Genomic DNA, 19931 nt, shown 5'->3' with positions numbered 1-19931 from the left:
TGTTTCAAGGACACAGCCTCGAAAGAGTCATGTGTTGTTGAGAACATCTCGACGGTATGTGACTGAAACCAGTGGAGGCTTCTGCATAAAGATTCCAGCAGGCAGGTGCAGAGATCTTGTCCTGAGGCCACCCCAGACAAGCCTCGTATATAAGTTGCTTTGTTTATTAAACCTGCCACCTACCAATCAGGAGTGGCCTGCCTCTTCAGTCTCTCCTTGCCTTCCATGGAAGGAGCCAGTTTTCGAACCAACAGTTCAAGCTAAGAACAATTATTTACTCTGCATCATAGCTCTAGGGTTTGTTATTCAGAAGACCAATTCCAGACAAATAGCACAGGTATGCAACAAGGAAACCCATTTCTTTAAAGTGGCAGTGCTTAAATATTTGTAGACAACTGGCTGGTGATTTCAGCCGCCATCTTCTTTTATTGATCTTCATCATTATCCTTATTTAAGGGTATTTTATTTATAGAACCATTACATTTTCTTTGTTTTTAAATGTATTACCTCAGTAAGGAAGGGGTAGGACCAAGTGTGAACCCTCACTTGGTAGGTAAGTGGGAAACTGAGATAATTGTGACCAGTATTAAGTTTGACCCAATAAAGACATCCAAAGTCTGTGTGTGGATTTATGAAGATTACAGCAGACAGACATCCCAAATAAAACTCCAGAGCCACAGAAAACCTTCTAGTTATAAATAACTGAACTTTATTTGGGGTTGTTTTGTGTGCAGATTTTCATGCCAGGAGGAAAAAACTCCAAAACACTGATAGACATAGTTCTGTTTCCTACAAACCACATCAACAATAACCCGACTTTGCTGATTTTCAACCATTTACTGCTTTTCACACACTGTTGCTATGATGCAGCAGCATTTCAGAGCAGAGAAGCGTAGCTCTCCTCAGTGCAGATCAGCTCTATGTGTGCTGCTTCTGAAGAGATCATGCACCTTGCTTCCGGCAGATTGAGTATCCATGGATACCGCATAGAGTTTCCAAAGAAACGCTGCCTAGAATTCTCACCAAGCCAGCCTAAAAGGCCTTCTTCAAATGGAAACCGACATTTGAATTAAAGGGACAGGCATCATGCTCCCACCAAACTACTGAGCAGGTTTGCATGGACAGCCTTCCTTTCCTCACTTTTCAATGGCTGTGCATCATTTAAACACAAGCAGGCAGATTACTCATCCTGTGAAAGGGAAATGAGGGGAAGAAACTGGGTCTGATGTGTTCTCTACATAAGGTCCAGTGATCCCAGCAATAACTTATTATATATTTCTCACGTGATGATAAATAATCTTATAATCAAGGTCTGAAGATTGAGCAGAGGAAGATACGTGCCTTTTGAAACTGCACGCCCTAATTTATATCCTCATATGACAAAAAGGGTTGAGGAAAGGGCAGAGAGGGGCAGAATCAGTTAACAGGTTTATGAGTCTACAACTGGGCGCATAAAGCAGGTCACAGTGAAATTAAAAATCTGGCTGCAGAATTTGAATAAAGCAGCATTTCATCTGAAGGGAGAATGCATTATAATACTTTTGTTTTTCCTGGATCCTTATCACTAAACCAGCTGAAGAATCTTTTTAAAAGCAATCATAGTTAAATTTTCTATTGTTCAATGAATATGGCCTTCAGGGATGTAGGTTATTAACTCAGAATGAGATGATATAAAATCTCCAATAAGTATTCTGAAGTTTAAGGTTTTTATAATTTATTTAGTTAGTTAATGAAAGCCACCCCCCACCCTGGTCTTCATCTATGGCATTTTTATGACCACATCCCGTTCTGTAGCTTCCTTTATTGCCCAAATTGTATCATGTTTCTTGCTGGAGTCCAGGCAACTGAAAATAAGCAGACTCACATCTGGGGAAATCAACAGACCAACAGCGGCCAAACATGACACCATGAAACAGATTGTTACAGGAATGCAGGACCCAAGAGGACATCTCAGGAGCGTGGCTCGCTGGCAGCGGCAGCTATATTAGCATTTCTTTCCCCCTCAAGTTCAGAAACGAGCTGGACTATCTCCGGGTGACTGAATTTTCCTGCAAGGCGAGAAGACGGGGGACAAAATAATAAGAGAATACACCAGTTTCTCCAAGTTGGTCCTAGGGCTTTCCAGGGGCTCCACTCTGTAGTCTGACCCATACTTCACTCCAACACAGAAGAATACAATTCCAGGTCCTGGAGAGGAGCCACAGGGGAACACTTGGAGCTTATTCTTCATCACCTAAGATGCTACCGAGCAGAATGATGAGAATCAGGCAAAGCTGGGGAATCCTCACCAGGCAGCCTCTGAATTCTTCTACCAGGAACTACAGGGAGACTCAGGGAGGACAGAGCTCGAGAACTGAGAAAAACCTCTGTCCACTCTGAATCTGCAATTAATTTCAGGAAACAAAGCACCTACTAATAAAAAGATCAGTATGAAGACCAGGGGGTCTAGGTTCTCCCAGGATGCAAACAAGAATGTCTACACTGAAGCCAGCTATCTGCGCTGTCTTCCTGCTCCTCAGCCCTCCCTGGGCAGCATCCAAGCTCCAAGCTACCTTAGGTCGATGGTGGGTAGCACGGGGGACTGCTAAACCCACCACTTCTTCCCTGACTGTCTTTTCTTGCCAGTGCCTTTTGCTGCTTACTGTTCATCCCACATTTAACTCTACTCCATTTATTCCCTATCCTCAATCTCTTCTCAGAAGTTCCCTTCAACTTCTTGCCCTAACTGACACCTGGCTTGTCCTGAGGACACAGCGTTCCCCACAGCCCCTCACATACCGGCTGCCTTCTCTCTCACATGGCTCTTACCACCGGGCTGGGCCTGCCCTCCACGGTCTTTGTTGCTTCCAGGCTGTGTTCTGTAAAGGTCATGCTGTAAAGGTCATGCTCTGTAAAGGTAATGCTTCCACCAAAGTGCTCTTACCGAGGACACCAGTCGGCTCCACGTTGCTAAGTCTGATGGCTACTCGTGCCCTCTTGAAATACTTTCTTCCCTTGGCTTCTGGGACCCCTGATTTTCTTCCCCCAAACCTATTCTTCCCCCATCTTTCCCATCCAGTGGAAAGTCCAAAATCCTCAGACTCACACACAAGTCCTGTTGACACTATCCTCAAAATAAACCCAGGATCTGACCACTTCTTACTTTTTCTACCATTACCACCCTGGTCCAAATCAGGATAAGAAATAGTACAGTTACACTGTCTACATTGATTTTTTTACTGGAAGGAGTGCACCAGGGTGGAAAGTGCGGTGACTTTTAATCTAGCAGGGAGGATCAGGAGAGGAAGCCAGAAAGCTGAGTAGCCTGACTGCAGAGCTTTTTACGCCACTTAAAAAGTGTCAAGATTTTATTTTAAGGAAGAGGAAAGCCACAAATGCTTTAAAAACAAAGATGTGATGACACGAATACCTACAAAGGAGGAAAACACTGAGACATACAGGATGAACTAGAGAGAGAGCCCGGCAGATTACAGGAGGTGGTTATAACAGCAGTCCAGTACAGAAACAGTGAGGGCCTTGTCTGGGGCAGAGGTAGAGGGGCTGGAAAAGAGAAGGAAAACTGAATCAACTTCATCACAACGCAAATCATATTCTGGAGCACATTCTGGAGCTGAGACTCTCCTCTACTCGGTCCTGAGAGGCCCCAGAAAGCCCATCTCTAAGAGGACTTTCAGGGGAGAGGGAAGCTGTGCTGGGCCTAAAGAACTCCCAGGGCAGAGAGATGGAGTTTTACTCCAGGAAGCAACGTGGGCACGGCCGTCACCAGTGCGGTGTACACCTGGCTCCTCACTCTAGAAACGGCACCAAAATAAAGGCAGCCAAGGCTTGCTGACAAGTATTATTCTAAGCACTGCGCATATAACCTCAAATAACCCTATAAAGTAGATTCTGTAATTATGCTCATTTTAAAAACAAAAATAAGGAAACAAAGGCCTAGTTAAGTAATTAATTTACTGGAGGTTACTTAAATTATACGTGCCACAACTAGGTTTCAAGTCTAAGCAGTTTGACTTCAGGTCTGTGCTATGAAGGGCTATAATGACAACAGTGACTTCAACTGTTTGGGGTTTTCTCTTTTTAAATCTCTATTTCTACTTCTAACTTACATGAACTTACATATTTAAAAAGCACTTAGAGATTAAAATGCACTTTCACATACATTATCTCTTTTGAATCTAAAAACCAACCTAGGACTTAAGTATTATAACTTCCATTTTTCAGAGAGGACCCAGAGAGGTCAGGAGATTGCCCGGGGGCACACAGCAACAGCTGGTATGTATGATGTGAACCTGGTGCTCAGACTCCTGGGCCACAATGCTCTCAAGCCCCAGGTTGCCTCAAACCATGAATTCCACCATTTTCTTTCTTTTTTTTTAAATTGTAGGGGAATTAGGTTTGTTTGTTTGTTTGTTTGTTTATTTAATGGAGATACTGGGAATTGAACCCAGGACCTTGTGTTTACTAGGCATGCATTTCTACCACTGAGCTATACCTTTCCCCACAACCCCATTTTTCTTTTTAGATGCTCCATATGAAAGGGTCAGAAGAGGTTAACAACTGTGGATTTCACTAACATAATATTAGTCATTACACGAGGACTAACTAAGCCACGCTGGAATGATGCTTATTGAAAACAGCACTGAGTACCTGCCGTGGAATCATAGAAGTCCTGCAGCCTCCCAGGTTTATTCTCAAGGTCTTCATACTCAGATGCCTGAAGAATCATCTCACACTGGTCCAGCTGCTTCACAAATTTGGCCTCTGCACTAGATTGGGTCTCATATTCCTAAGTCAAGGGGCAATGAAAGCAGCATAATTAGGGCCGCATGATCGGTTATGCCAGGAAAATTCTGATTCTGGTACCTGAAATCAGAGTCACAGCTACAAGCACATTCGGTACTGGCCACACTTCTCCACTGCACACACAGCCGTCACAGAGAGACGCCCCACCGCACTTCCACAGCGTAACAGCAGCGCTCCGCGTAAGGCTGGGCTCGCGTCCCACGCCTGTGGGAAGTCTCATTTGTTCATAGAGACACTTCCAAGCATTCTTCTTCCTGTTTAGTAACTTGTCTTCATTTCAAGATCATCATTCTTTAATCTACCTGAGGGGCGTGGGTCTTTTTAAACTTCAAGCTAGTACTTCATCTTAGGCTTCTCAAATTATTTCCCTCTCCATTTTATGTCAGATTTCCTTTTCCCTTTTACGTGAATTTCTAGTTTTCTCATTTAATTCTGGTTACCACTTTACACTGGGAATCTCTGTCCTTGCTCCCCACATAGGGGACAAGTTAATCTAGTCCCTCTGGGTTACGACTCTTGAGGATACAGCCAGCATCGGAGAATTCTTCACACAGTGTACATGTGCACGTGTTGGTGGCAGGGAGAGGGTGGAGGCAGTGAACAGGGAGCAGCTTTTCTCCCTTTCCTCTTCCCATTGGCCCCTCCCTTCTCAGTGCAGACCTGAAACTAGAAGCTACAGACAAACTGCTTCTTGGGGCGTGACACGTGTCACACAACCACAAGTCCCAATTAACACTACATGGAACCATTCTTCTATTAAGACCAAAGTGTTCCCAACCAATTTCCCTGCAAAGTTCTCATTTATAATTCCACCCCAGATGTGTTCAGATAATGAGCCTGTCATTCTTTCTTGGCAGAGAGTGATGTGATGTGCATCACTGAAGGTTTCTTGGTTTTTATGAGATGCAGCTCGGGTTGGGGTTTTGCAGAGCAACAGAAGGATGAGGATTCAAGCAGGATAGAGATACAAGTTCTAGGTCCCGAAAATGGAGGACAGAAGGGAAGAGAAAGAGAGGAAAGGAGAGGAAGATCAAAAGTTCCTTCCCTGACCCCTGGGGAAAGGCTGGCCCTGATTGTAGTGTTGATATACATGAAGTTTCTCTCTTGCATCTTTCGCTCTCCCACTTCCTGGTGATCTCCCTCTGGGACCCAGGACCCTCATGCTGCCATACACAACTTCCCCACCAAAATACTGCACTGTGCTTCAAAGGAGAGAAAAGGGAGACACTTTTTAAGGGGTACTTGTTAACCCAACTGTATCTTCAATTGCAAGATGAGAAACCACCCAGGGCAGGCGAGACAGGTGTGCCAGGCATCTGCCATGTGGCTGGGAGCTGCCCCTGCTATGCCTTGGGATTCAAAGGGGTATTTCTTTAAAGCAAAATATAGGTGACAGAGGAGACATCTTTCTATGATACTTATTTAAGGAGAAAAAGTGAATGTCATTATAAGTGAAGTAACCAGAAAGAGAAAGAAAAATACCATATGAGATCACTTATATGTGGAATCTAAAAAAAAAGAACATAAATACAAAACAGAAACAGACTCATAGACAGAATAGACATCGAATACAAACTTGTGGTTGCTAAGGGGGCGGGGGGTGGGAAGGGCCAGACTGGGATTTCAAAATGTAGAATAGATAAACAAGATTGTACTGTGTAGTACACAGAAATATATACAAGATCTTGTGGTAGCTCACAGCGAAAAAAAATGTGACAGTGAATATACGTATGTTTACGTGTAACTGAAAAATTGTGCTCTACACTGGAATTTGACACAACATTGTAAAATGACTATAACTCAATAAAAAAAAGCCAATGTACTAATGCTGAACATGAATTTTTAAAATGATTAATTTAATATGAGAGTCTGTGTCCTCCACTAAACAGCGTCCCCACAAAATTCATGTCTGCCTGTGACCTACGAATGTGACCTTACTTGGAAATAGGGGCTTTGCAGATGTAATCAAATTAAGATAAAGCCATGCTGGATTAGAATGGAGCCTAATCCAATGACTGGTGTCCTCAGAAGAAGAGGAGAAGCTGGCACAGACATCTGACTATGGAGGCGGAGACTGGAAGGGTGCATCTACAGGGCAAGGAAGGCCAGAGCCAGCAGAGGCGCTCCGGAGGCGAGGGAGGGGCAAGGAAGGATCCTCCCCCGGAGCCTTCAGACAGTACGGCCCAGCCAACACCATGATTTGGACGTCTAGCCTCCAGAACTGTGACTATAAATTTCTGCCGTTTAAGCCATTCAAGTTCATGGTAGTTTGTTATAGCAGCCTTTGAAAACTCTTACTAATAATAAATAACTAACACGGTACCATGATACAGCAGAACTATAAACGCTTGCTCAGCTAACATCCAGCATGATGACGTAAAGGAAACGCTGACCCGGACGGCAGGTGGTGGCCTGGCTCTGCCACCCGCCAGCTCAGAGGCCCTGGGCAAGGCCAAGCTCCTTAGCCCTCAGTCTTCTTACCCATAAAATAAGGGAGCTGCAAATAGGTTTTCTTTCAGTTGTAACTGTACAAAATTTTAACAGACACAGTAAAGAGCCAAAGAGAGAATATAGAGATAAATAAGTAAGAATGTAAGAAGTAACCACTGCATAGTAGCTACTGCATCAGAGAGAGAGGAAGAGAGAGAGAAATAGACACACAGACACAGAATTAGTTTGCTGGGGCTGCTGTTAAAAGCATCACAAACTATGTGTCTTAAGCAAAAGAAATGTACTGTCGCCCAGCTCCGGAGGCTAGCAGTGGGAAATCAAGGCACTGGCAAGGGTGCTTCCTTCTGGTGGCTGTGAGGGGAGCAGCTGCCCCAGGCCTCTGTCCGTGGCTTCCAGATGGCCTTCTTCAGGTTCACGTGGCATTCTTCCAGTGTGTGTCTCTACGTCCAAATTCTCCTTTTTATAAGGACACCAGTCACACTGGAACAGGGCCCACCCCAATGACCTCATTTTAACTTGATCATCTCTATAAAGATGCAAAGATGAGGTTCATGTCAGAAGGAAAAAAAGTTCACAGTTTTCCTGCTCGACATCAGTCAGCAACATCCCACAGCATTACCAACCGAGACACCTGGCCCACTGCCGTCTGCTATTAAGCTGTTGGTTGGCCTGGCAGGAACAATTCTAAAGAAGCACTGTCACACTTGAGGGCGACCACTGTGCACCTGTCCTGAGATCCTCTTTAAAAAGCTTAATTAATTCAACCAGTGACTTTTACAAGATCATAAAACTGTTACCTGCTTGGGGGTTATCAAATCATTAATGCTCTGTGCTTTATATTTTTCCAAACCAAAGTCTTTCCAAGTGACTACTGTACTGTTTTCATTTAGAAGATACTCTTGCAATTAAAGCAAAATTTGCAGTAAGCTTTATTTAGCCAGTTGTTGATGGCCAAGAAAATAATTTAGCAGATGAATTGCCCCCATGTTTTCAAGAATTAAGAGGCACAAAGCTACAAATTCTTGTAAGAGGTTTTCAAATTATGAGGGGCTCTCCTCAAGAGACAATACATGCAAAATCAGTTTCATAAGCTCAGAAGCAGGTTTTTTCTTTTTATGTATGAAATGCAACCAACTCCACTCCATTATTACTCAATTCACAGCACTCAAAAAGTTCACTGGGAAGTACGTACCTTTGGGACAAGGGACTCTTCCCTGAAGAAACCCAGTTATACCTAGTAACAGACACTATCTGAGCTAGGCTCCAGCTAGATACCGTGCATACTCTGCCAGATTTAATTCTCACAATTATTTGACAAGCTAAGTATTAAAGGCCCACAATCTTTTACCTTAAACTCTGAGGCCAGAACTGTTTCCGTTTTCAGCACTTTTTAACTTTAGAAAACAATACAGTACATACAGCATATATTATGGAAAACCTCCAGTGGGGTGTGAGGCAGACTCGGTTACCAAACAGATGAATATTTCTACACCTAAGCATATTAACTTTCCCATCAGGGCAGATGAACGAGGACTCATGTTGATTCAGGTAAGATTCCGCTGCTGAATGAGTTCAGGTTAGGTCAGTTTTTACCAAAAAAAAAAAAAAAAAATAAGGCTCTCTGAACTTCGAAAATTTTCTAATTGTGGCTGAGGGTATGTGGAGCTGTATTATCCTCATGTTCTAGAGGAGAAACAGGTTGACTAGAGCCAAGTAACTCACCCAAGGACGTGTAGCCAGAAGGTGGGATTAAATCCACATCTCCCTGGCTGTAAACCCCTGCTCTACGCCACACCCTTCTGAAGCCTAAAAAGGGTTATTTCATCCATAATCCAGCTACACCACAGAAACGACAGCACAGCAAGCATGTGACCACTGAGTAAATGGCATTTCTAGGAGAAACATCTGTTCATGATTTCGACCCCGGCTACTTCCCATCTTGTTCCCGTCGTCCCACATCCAGGAAAGACCTGGCCCAGCCCATGAATCAAGGGGAAGAGAACTCCACCAGCTCTGAGGCTCAGAGAAGAGCAAAACAGGGTGAGTGCCGGAGGATGTGAAAGGAAAGGTGGAAGGTCAGGCTCTGAAGCCAGGAGGAGGGAGCAGGGCTTTGAAGGAATCGTGAGAAGTAGGAGTGGGAGGCAGGAGGCAGGACTACCTGAGAGCAAGGAGTGGGGCTAGAGGTTCAAACAAGGAAGGGTGGAGGGGACTGGAGGGAAGTGAGAAACCGCCACAGGCAGGGGTTTGTTTGTCGTTCTTTTCTCATCACAAATGAAACACAGAACTAGGAAGGGAGCAATGGAAGCACTAGGGCTTTCCGAGCTCTTTCCGCCCCTTCCCTCCAGCCAACCTGCCTCGCATCCTTGCTACCAGCAGCAGCACTGGGGAGGGACTGAGCACGACAGAGTCCCTGTTCTGTGCTGCGCTTCGTGGCAGCACTTCACCTTGACCTCACTCAGCCCTAACAACACTTAATAGAGTCACAGATGGGCAACAGACTCAGGAAGGGGAATGAGCCCAAGGTCACGGAGCCAGAAAGTGGTGAGGTGGGAGTTAAACCCAGTTCTGAGCTGCCCAAAGCCCATGCTCTTTTCAAGGACCAGAAATGGGTAGGTGGGTACGAGGCTGGAAGGGTGCGGGCTGGGAGCAATGCATCAAGAAATCCAGGGGCTGTGAGTCAGCATCCATACCAGGCATCATGTTGACAAAGGACATGGGGAAATTGGAAGGAAGAAAATTTTCTATTAGACCTGAGAAATTCCTGCAGCAGCTGGGAGGTGAGAAACAGATACAACCCAGAAAGCAATGAGTTAGAGACAGTCAGTTAAGATAGTCTAGGTCAACTAAAACATAGATGAGCCATACAAATAAAAAGCAACTCATCAAATACACTTACTTCCCAAAGTTCATAGAGCTCCTTTCTGAGATCCTCTGGGAGGAGCTGGGTTAGCTGCTTCATAGCTTCCTGAAACATCAAATCATTATTATAATCATGGTTACATTTATCTAAGTGAACTATTTTACAAAAGCTCAAACTCTCACAAATAACTCCCTAAAGGGCTTACATAAATAGGAGGGCAGTTGTGTACATTAAATAAATGTATTTATTCATATGTTTTTATTCACGAGCACTTATTTTGTGACCTGTAGCATACCAGACACAAAAAAAAAGGACAATGAGGAGGGTGTGAGACGATTATAGAAATATCAGAAGTAAGGCCAAAGATTTACATCTAGTGGGATGCCCTGGGGAATTTCAATCATCAGCATAGTTGAGTTCAAACGAAACCTGAAGGTGGGCAGAAAAGGAAACTAACTCTGTATTACAAAGCTCAAAGAAATTTTTTGTATACTATAATATTCATTTTCTATTATTAATGTTTTTATTGCAATATGTAAAGCACTACACAAATGGGCAGTTACTGTCCTTAACACAAAGGAAATCACTAGATAGCATTTTGTAGGCTCGCAGACTCACAGGCTGAAAAGAGATATTAAAGGGTGATGAGCCAAACCATCCATGTGGTATCTGAACCCTTCAGCAGCATCACTGGGTACTTCATGAACCCTCTCCACAAGCATGTCCAGTAGAGGGAACCCAGCACCTCAAGAGGCTGCCCAGATGGGCTTCAGGCAGCACTGACAGAAGCACTTCCTTACAGCAAGCTGAAAATCAGCTCTGTAGGTCTCGCACCACACCTGACCCGCCTCCTGCCTTCCTCCCTCACACAAACACTATGTCAAACAGGTGGGCAGTGACCCAGCTGGGCCAGGATCTCTGCGGCCACAGTAACTGGTCCAAAGGATGGCCCTGTAACTCAAACCAGCCACCTAGGGACCATCTGCACTATTTGTCCAGCAAAGGCTGGACATGAGTAGAGTCCAAGAGAGCCAAACCCCAAAGAAAAACAGAGATGAGAGAATGAGTGTGGAGGGTGTCTGGTACATATTTCTAGTCTCCAAAGTCCCAGGAGCCACTCTCGTTCCTTCATTTCCATGTTGTTCCAACATCCTAAAGTACCATTTTGGGGGCATGAGGTCTGCAACCTACTCTCGAATGGCTTCAAATTCCTTCGCCATCCTCACCCTACACCTCTTAATCTGCTCCAGTTCTTCTAACCAGAGCTTACGCTCCTTGAAAAGAACACAGTTGTAAGAACCACTTTTGGCAAAGTGGTTATATAAAAGGTCTTACATAAAATCAAATGGTGAGTTGGGGGAAAAGCAATGAAAATAAAAATGAATATTTGTATATACAATTATTCATTACTGGGAGAAAAAGAAATGTTCTACAACACAACCACACTCAGAGCAAGGCAATACTGGCCAGTGTCTACAATCTGCTCTTCTAAGTAACGTCACTATCTTGAGTGGCTTATAGCATCATACCACATACAAGATTTAAGGTATTTTGTGCCTGCGTTCTCCCTTGTTACTTTTTCATAAATCTCAGCAAAATACTCGAGAAAATAATCTGCATGTTCAAATATTAAAAGCATCTAACAGATCATTTTTCTCTACACTATTCTAGAAACACAAGTTTGCCCACTGCTTTTGTTTGAAAAGAATAAACTGAATAACAAATCTGTACAGATATATCAAAATTCAAACTTTTAGAATACAAACATAAAAGTCCTGCTTTGACAAGGGATAATTTTACTCCCTTTAAGGTGAGGCAACCAGCACTGAATACAGTGATTGACATGTGGTCTGACCCAGGTGGAACACAATAGAACCAAAGCTTCCATCACTCTAAATGCTCTATTTCTGTAAATGCAGACTAAGACTGAACTGGCCTTTTGGAAATTATGTCCAGTTACTGACTTATTAATACGCTTCCTGTTGACTAAAATCACCATATCCTTTAAAAAACAAAACATAAACAAACATGTTGTTGCTCTCTTCTTGAAACTGAGCAATGATTTACTGGATCGAAACTCATTCCTATCACTTGTTATTATACAATCAGAATTGCATTTTGAGACCTCATGAAACATTCCTACCTTTTTAAATGCACCCTCTGAAATGGCCCTGGCTGATGCCCAGGATACAATGCTGAAGATGCCAGATTCCCTTCCTGACACTGAGCCCTGCCTCTCCCATTTCTGAGTTCTGCCTTGTTTCACACACAGATTTAAAGCGATAATTTCCCTAGCTTCTTCCTGACAGCAAAGCATGCCAAGAATTCGCCTAAAGTTCTAAGCTGAATGTGCTTTCAGCAAACGTCTGTCAGTTTTGTGAGAAGCACCCAGAAAGCAGAATTCATCATTCACACATCATGGTGAGGCAGACGGGGTTTGAAACCTAGCTGGCCACTGACTAGCTATGGAACTCAGAACAAGTTACTTCTTTGTCCTTCAGTTTTCTCGCCTGTAAAATAAGGTTAATAGTGATACCTGCCTGAAAGGATTGTTGTGAGGATTAAACAGTTTATACTTATACATATATTATAATATAAATATTTATTTATTACCTGGCACAGAGTAAGTACTCCATAAAATGCCCACTGTATTTTTCATTTTCTCCACCTTGCCATATTCACTCCCATTATAAAGTGTGGCTCTTCTCCTTTTAACCTCTAGTTCTTTCGCAACTTTACTCTCAGGTACACACATACCATGACTCTGCCTTCTGTCTTGGTAAGTCTTCCCTTTGCAAAGTTATATAACCTGCAATTGCTGTGTTCCAGCCTCAAGCTCCACCCCACTATTCTTGATGATCCCTACCAGGCATCATTTACCAATTCAGGTTAATATAAAGTTCATTTTATCTTGTTTGGGGTGGGGGTCACAACACAAGCACTACTCTTGGACCCCTACATTTTGTCTTCTATGCCCTCACTCTCCCTTTCATCTTAGTACCCGCTCTCCTCCAAGACAACCAGCCGGCCAGGTTTATCCAGTCTTGTCCAACCCTCCTACTTCAGTGTAAAGCCTTCCTGATGCCGTCGGCCAGTCTCTGGGCAAATGATGCTTTCTGGTTCTCATTATTTGCATTCCACCCCAAGGAGCCAAGAAACCCTCATTCAATTACCTTCAGGCATGGTTCAGACATCCAGATCTTATTCATAAACACCATCTGCATGAAGAATTGTTCACCTCTCACATCTTCCTCTCTGTTCCCAAACCCTATCCAGCAGCAGGAAGAGGCAATGAAGTATCAGCACTCTCCAAGCCCTGGGTTTCTTGCCCAAGAACTTGTGGTTCTTTAAGATGTTTTTCCTGTCCCTTCTGATGATATACATTCTTCTGTGAATCAGAAGGAGTGGGCAGCAGCCGGCAGGAGGTTTAATGAGGCCGGAGGGGCTTCACCACTGCCAGGCCACTGGTGAAGCAGCAGCACTCTGATTTCAGGTGCCCTCCGTGCCCCTCGAGGGGGCATCACCAGTCAGGACTCAACTCCTGTCAGGACAGCAGTACGTTTTCTGTCTCCAGTGGGTGGAGATCCTTCCCAGAGAGTTTTCTCTTCAGAAGGTTCTGACTCACTCCTCTTTGGAGTAAACCTCACAGTCCCTGTGTGCCCACATGGGGACAGCATGTCTCTTTCTCTGCAGTCACTTTAAGGTCTCTGATCACCCTCTGGTACTTCAGTATGTGATTTCTCCTCCACAATGTCTACACTTCCCCCTGAGGGAAGCTATCACACATCCTGAAATGTGCTGTGTAACTGAGGACTCTTTCCCCCTTCTTTTCCTCTATGTCACATGTCATTACCCAGCATCCTCTGGTTCGGGGCTACTTCCTTTCTGCTGCTCCGTATCTTGAGCTAACTGGTTTCATTTTGTATTCATTCTGCCAATCAATCTAGGAATTCTTTATTCACAACAGTCTAGACTCCGACAGAGAAACACTTGCTTAGCTTCCTCCGTTTTCACTGGCAGGAAGCTCACATGCTCTGGACCTTTATTTATGGGAAGAACACATTCCTCACACTTTCTGACACACTTCCACCCCCAGCCCTTTTCCCATGGTTGAGGGTGTGCTGAAACTCCTAAATCAGGATTCCTTGTGGATCTTCTTGCCTCTAGAAGGGCAAAAATGCTGTTGGCTACTGAGCTCTAGCCTCCCCCTAGCTCTGAGAACGGCTATTTAAGCCCACCGGCCCTGCTAAACCAACTTGATGCAGGATCTGTTGACTTAGTCATTCAGGACCAAACTCTCTGGCCTACAATAAAAGCAGTTTTCAATGATCCCTGAATTGGGAACCAGCCATCCAGCATTAAAAAAAAAGCCTTCCTACATTTTCCAGCCTCTGCTTCAAAAACGTCTTCATCTTTGTCCCTGGGCTCTGGGTTTAGAGTCCAAATCAACAGACTTAATGTTTTACTGATGTTATTCACTTCTTACTAATACAGTTTTTTCTCCTTTACTTTTAATCATTAAAAGACTAATTTAAAATTTACTAAATAATAATTTTAATAATGATTATTCTTGCAATTAATAGAACTTCTGTCCAAAGAGCTTAACTGGCTTGGAGAATTCCTTCAAGTTCCAGCTATTTCCATTGTTCTAATGAAAGCCACCCTGTCTACGTCCTGGGCTCAGGTCCCCTCTGTGCCCTCCTTGAGAACTGAAACCAATATAATGTCTTGTCCCTGCGTTAAACAAGGCTGAGAGCAAGTAAAAACTGATTCACTGCTTATTCCAGGAAATTCGTACTTCTGGAAGATAAGATTGTAAACCACCCAAAATAGAGTAAGCTGTTAGGGCAAGACCCTTGTGAAGACCTTGCCTCCCCAGCCCCACCAATACAAAGCTATTACATCCTAAGCTCTGTGCAATCCCATATGTAAGAGAGTAGCCCCTCTTGTGAGATCCATCCAAACATCCTTCAGCCCAGGAGCTTAAATTCTATACGCTATAAATACTCTCCCCTGACCTTCCTCCATGAGACACCACTAAGACTCTGTTAAGAAGGTACTCTCCTGAAGTAGGAGTCTAATAAACTTAGCTTTGTTTCAGCAGTGAGTTTTTCTGGTGGTCTTTTGTGGAGTCAACAGTCAACACTGACCTCTTCTCGCCTATGTTTCTCTTCTTTGGGGACGTTATCTGCTGGTGCTATGTCCCCAACGATGCACTCTGCCATATCATGAACCAGGGCTAGGCGTACACATCTGACCAGGCAAGAAACGGTGAATAATTACACAGAATTATATTCACTACAGGTTCCTTCTCTATACCATCTTGAAGTTACATAATATAGCTTTCTTTGTCCAGCCTTACAGAATGTTTTAACGCAGTATTTTCCAAAGTAATTATATTCTGCCAGCCTGTAACAACTCTGAATCAAAACTGCTAGTTAATATTCAACATAATACACAGAGTGCAGGGGAAATTGTTAGCATAAAATTTTTTTTAATAGCTATTTACTCAAATGTCACTTTACAAGGCTGATAACTTTAGATTAAAAAGCCAGAAGGTGATCCGGGTATAGCATTTACTTACTGATACAAAATTCAGAAACAATCATTTCCCCAATGTACTAGTTAGATATCAAAATGAGGCCCTTTATAGAGAAATGGGTAGAGCTGGGCAGATCTGAGTTTGAATCCAGCAGTCAACATCTGTTAGCTGTGAGATCTTTGCCAAATATTTAATTTCCTGAAATGCTAAGTTTTGCAGCCTTCATTCGATTGTCTGTAAAAAGGGGATAATAATACTTCATAAGTTTGGTATGAAAATTAAATTTAATAAATTACATTCCTGGAATGCATTGCTTATTCAACAAATGACTATAATTATTAGTGATAATGATTAATGATTAGGATAATCATCATCAAACTAACAAAGGCAGGTCACGAGATAAACACCCCAAAGGACCAGTCTGTTTTATGTTCCCACTATCGCGATGGCAGAACGAGGCCTAAGGGCCTCCTCATAGGTGTCCCTGTCTACAGTTGCTCTCTTGTCTAACTCAAATCTCAAACTTCTTAAATTAATCTCCACTCAACACCATGTTCATCTTGTACTACTTGCCAAAAATCTCCTCAGTTCTACAGTATTTACAGAGTTCAGGGCTCATGAGACTCCCCAATGAACCTTTGCTGCAATCAAATTGATCTACTTATCATTTCCAAAACACACCTTTACAGGCTCCCACGAGACCTTTGGCTTCTATGTCCTCCTCTGTGTGTGCTGCGTCTTCTGCTTCTCTACCTAATCAACCCTTTAGAGGTCAACTCATATTCTGCCCCCTCCATTAAAATCACCCAAGAACGGGTGATCTGTCCTGTTAGAATAATTTTCTAACATATTTTATTCTGTGCTTTGCATAGAAGCCACTTTGGACCTGTGTAATTCATCTGGGTTTTATTTACTATCTTGTACTGTATTGGTAGAAATCTTTGTCTTGCGCTCAAAAAGCATTTTAAACACTTGTTCACTGACTGAAGGGAGAGAGAATTTTTTTCTCAGCTCCATCCTGCACATACCACTCCAAAAAGCCACTTTACAAATGAGTGCCACACTATTCAGAAAAGAGGCTAGATAAAAGTACATATGTATAAATACAATCTTAGACATTAACACTTACCTTCAAGGCCCTGGAAACCCTTATATCACACTTAATGTTTCCTGGAGGCCAAGGCAGGCTCTTTGACTTGCCAAGAGAAAACCCAGAGTGCGGTTTACAACAACTGAAGCAATCAGTTCACAGTCCCTCTTCCCAAATCCTGAATCTGTATGGTCTATCTCAAATAACTTTTCTTGATGTATAAACTAACCTACAAGAGTTTGACACAGGCCTCAGTCATGAAGAGGCATGCATACCCATAGACCAGAGACCCTAACTGGCACCAAAGCCCACAGCTTACCGGTCTTTGTTAAGATGTTCATCTTTGGTCACCAGGGCCATAACTGCCATCCTGTACATGTGATCTGATACACTCTCTGGCTTCTGGACATTTCTGTACACCCAGCCAGTCCGTGGGACTCTCTGATAAAAATGAAGAGAAAGAAAGTTATAAAAAAAATAAGTATTTTAACTATCTACTTGGCTTTTCATGAGAAGTCCAGGGAATAAGGCACAGAAGCAGGGTCATGGTTTCAGTACATATTAAAAAATGCTTAACTAACCTAAATGATCAATATGTGGAACCAAATAAACCAGTGAGGACAGACAATGAAAAAGAGAGGTGGGGGAGGAATACAACACCGAAGTCCAAAGGTCAGGTTACTCTGTGGTACTGACGTATTGATGTACACAGAACATATTCAGGTCCTTAGACAAAAAACCAAAATTGCAAAGTATCGAGTTGGTAAATTTTGCTTCAAACAACCCATTAGACGCAAGTAGAAGACACTGTGGTGAAAGCTCTGAATTTGAACGAGTGACAGACTTCCAAATTTCGAAGCGGAAGGGATAAGGCAGCGCTGCCGGCTTCATGCCACCACCAGGCATGACTCCTGCTTTTACACTCAGGTCATGACGTGGTCCCGTGAAGCTGTATTTCCTCCTCAGAAGTCTACATCTCTAAAGAATTTAATAAACTGCAGTAACAGTGGCATGGAGTAGATCATCTGTTTTGAACTTGGAGAAATTCTTGCAAAATCACTGAGTGTGGCGAGGGTGGGGAGAAGACCCCCCCGTGATGTAACGCCAGTGTGTACATTATAAAATCCTCTGTTAAAAATAAAAGCACCTGTTATTTCTGTGAGTAACGGTGAGACAGATTTCAAGCACTTCACTTACACCCTGCAGGACCAATGGGTTCTGTTCTTTCCACCTGCTGCCCAGAACCCCACCCCTACCGTCCAGCTGTGGGGTCGTGAGCCCCAGAAGTACTCGGGGCAGACGTGGGCGAGGGCGGGACAGCCGCACACCACGGCGCCGCATACCCTCCGGGAACGAAGGGCCGCCCGGGGGGAGGGCCGAGTCCGAGCACCAGGCGGACACAAGTCACAGCGGGTCCCGACTCCACCCGGCCTGGGGTGCGCCTCGCATCCCGGCCGCGCCGCGCAGCCTCCGCCAACTGGCTTCCGCCGCCCCGCGTCCGGCCGCACGACCGCATCCATCCGGCGGTGCTGCCCTTCCCGACCCCGCGAGGCGGGAGGACGGAGGAAGAGGGCACGCCCCGGGCCAGGCGGGGACTGGAGCCCGGTGTCCCCGTGGCCAGCAGCGGCCACTCTTCGCGCGGCCGCCACCCTAGCCCCACAGGCCCGCCCGACGCCCCCTCACCTTGAGCTGCCCCACCAGCCGCAGGAACTGCAGCAGGTTCCGGGCCCCGCGGCTCGAAAGGGCCGCAGCAGAGGAGACAGAAGCCATGCGGCCACCGATCCCCACAGGCCGGAGCGGCCGCGCGCCCGCCGCCAGAAGCTCCTCCCCACGTAGCCCCGCCCCCGAAGCGTCTCCCTCTTCTTCCTCCCACCGTCTCGGCCTTCCCTCTCCTCCTCTTCTTCCCTGGCTCCTTCTGTCTTCTCCTTCTCCTTCTCGTCCTCCTCCTCCTTTTCTTCACCCTGGTTTTCCCTGACCCTTCTGTCTAGTCTTCCACCTTCCTGGCCTTGACGGCTGCCCTTGGGCACTGCACCATCCCTGGCAGACACTGTACTTGGAGCACCCGAGTACTCATTACTTGTTTGCTAAACTCTGCTCAACTGGACTCCATCAAACATTTAAAAGGATTGTGGTTTTCTGGGGAAGGACAGAGGGAGCAGGGTGTGGAGGAGGAAGAGGAGAGTTATGCCATAATACACCAAAATCTTACCTTTTGGAGGATTTGGGAGCTAGCCATATAGCTAGAGGACTTTGGAGATTAGGATCAATGACTAAGGAATGAAAACAATCCCATGATGTACTCACAACCTCCCTGACACTTCTCCTACCCCAAAAAGTTAGTCAAGGTGTGTCTCAACTATCTGTCTTAATTCCATCAACAACCAGTGGTACCAGTTTTTAAAAGCATTTAGTGGACACGCATACTGAGGGACTCAAGGAGGGAGGGTAATGTGGGAAATAGATTATATAGGGAGGAGCAAGTAGGGTGATTATTGAAGTAACTCTTTGGGGGGGTGATTTTGATTTGGTACTAGGATGGTGTAGTGGAGGTGGTGGGATGTTGAATTTTGGACACAATTTGAATTTAGGACTAACAGGATTTGTGACAGATTGGACAGAGATTATGAGAGAAAGAAAAGAGTCAAGGATGACTCCACACATTTTGGCCTGAATAACTGAAAGGATGGAGTTGCTATTTATTGAGAAAATGCAAGAAGAGTAGTTGGTGGGGACGGGTAGGAATCAGAAGTTCAGCTTAGGACAAGTCGAGACACCTACTAAGACCCTAACAGAGACGTAAATCTGGAATTTCAGGGGAAAGGTAAGAACTTCGTGTCATCAGCATATGAATGGCTTGTAAAACCACGAAACTGGATGAGACTACCTGGGGAGAAATGTGGATGAAGAAGAAAAGATGTCTAAAGCCTCAGGTCTCAGGCAAGCCAACATTTAGAGTTTGGGAGAACAGGAAGAAGTAACCAGTGAAGTAGGAAGTGGACTAACTGACAGTTGTGTCCTGGAAGCCCAATGGAGGAAATATTTCAAAACGGAAGGAGTGTCATGAATGCAGTCAACATTATATCTAGATAAGGACTGAGATTTGACTACTTGATTTAGCACATTCAATATTGGTGACCTTGACAAGAGCAGGTTTGGTCCATGGGGGGTGAGCAGAGCCCTACCTG

The 19931-nt window shown here is 44.4% G+C and overlaps 1 protein-coding gene across 2 annotated transcripts; it reads right to left on the bottom strand.

Moving 5' to 3' along the window:
• Nucleotides 1–686: 686 nt before the first annotated feature.
• HDDC2 (HD domain containing 2) lies at nt 687–18585 on the bottom strand. Of its 2 annotated transcripts, none has more exons than XM_074368406.1 (6): nt 18430–18585; nt 17066–17187; nt 15265–15367; nt 10151–10219; nt 4648–4786; nt 687–3540 (listed from the first exon to the last, which is right to left on the bottom strand). In XM_074368406.1, the coding sequence occupies exons 1-6, from the start codon at nt 18514–18516 to the stop codon at nt 3410–3412; spliced, it is 651 nt and encodes a 216-aa protein (XP_074224507.1). In that variant the 5' UTR covers nt 18517–18585; the 3' UTR covers nt 687–3409. The 2 variants fall into 2 exon arrangements, with proteins under 2 accessions (XP_074224507.1, XP_074224508.1); XM_074368407.1 differs by having other exon boundaries at nt 687–2048.
• Between the last annotated feature and the right edge of the window lie 1346 nt (nt 18586–19931).

This window comes from Camelus bactrianus, chromosome 8, assembly GCF_048773025.1.
Source record: "Camelus bactrianus isolate YW-2024 breed Bactrian camel chromosome 8, ASM4877302v1, whole genome shotgun sequence".
Classification (NCBI taxonomy): domain Eukaryota; kingdom Metazoa; phylum Chordata; class Mammalia; order Artiodactyla; family Camelidae; genus Camelus; species Camelus bactrianus.
The sequence above is the reverse complement of the archived record's forward strand: the minus strand, read 5'-3'. Positions and strand labels throughout refer to the sequence as shown.

Coding starts and splice junctions, on each gene's coding strand:
- HDDC2 (XM_074368406.1), bottom strand. CDS start 18,516: ATGGCTTCTGTCTCCTCTGCTGCGGCCCTTTCGAGCCGCGGGGCCCGG. Junction 15,368..17,065: donor GAACATCTTAACAAAGACCG/GTAAGCTGTGGG, acceptor TTGCCTGGTCAG/ATGTGTACGCCTAGCCCTGG. Junction 3,541..4,647: donor CTTCTATGATTCCACGGCAG/GTACTCAGTGCT, acceptor TCTCTTTTCCAG/CCCCTCTACCTCTGCCCCAG.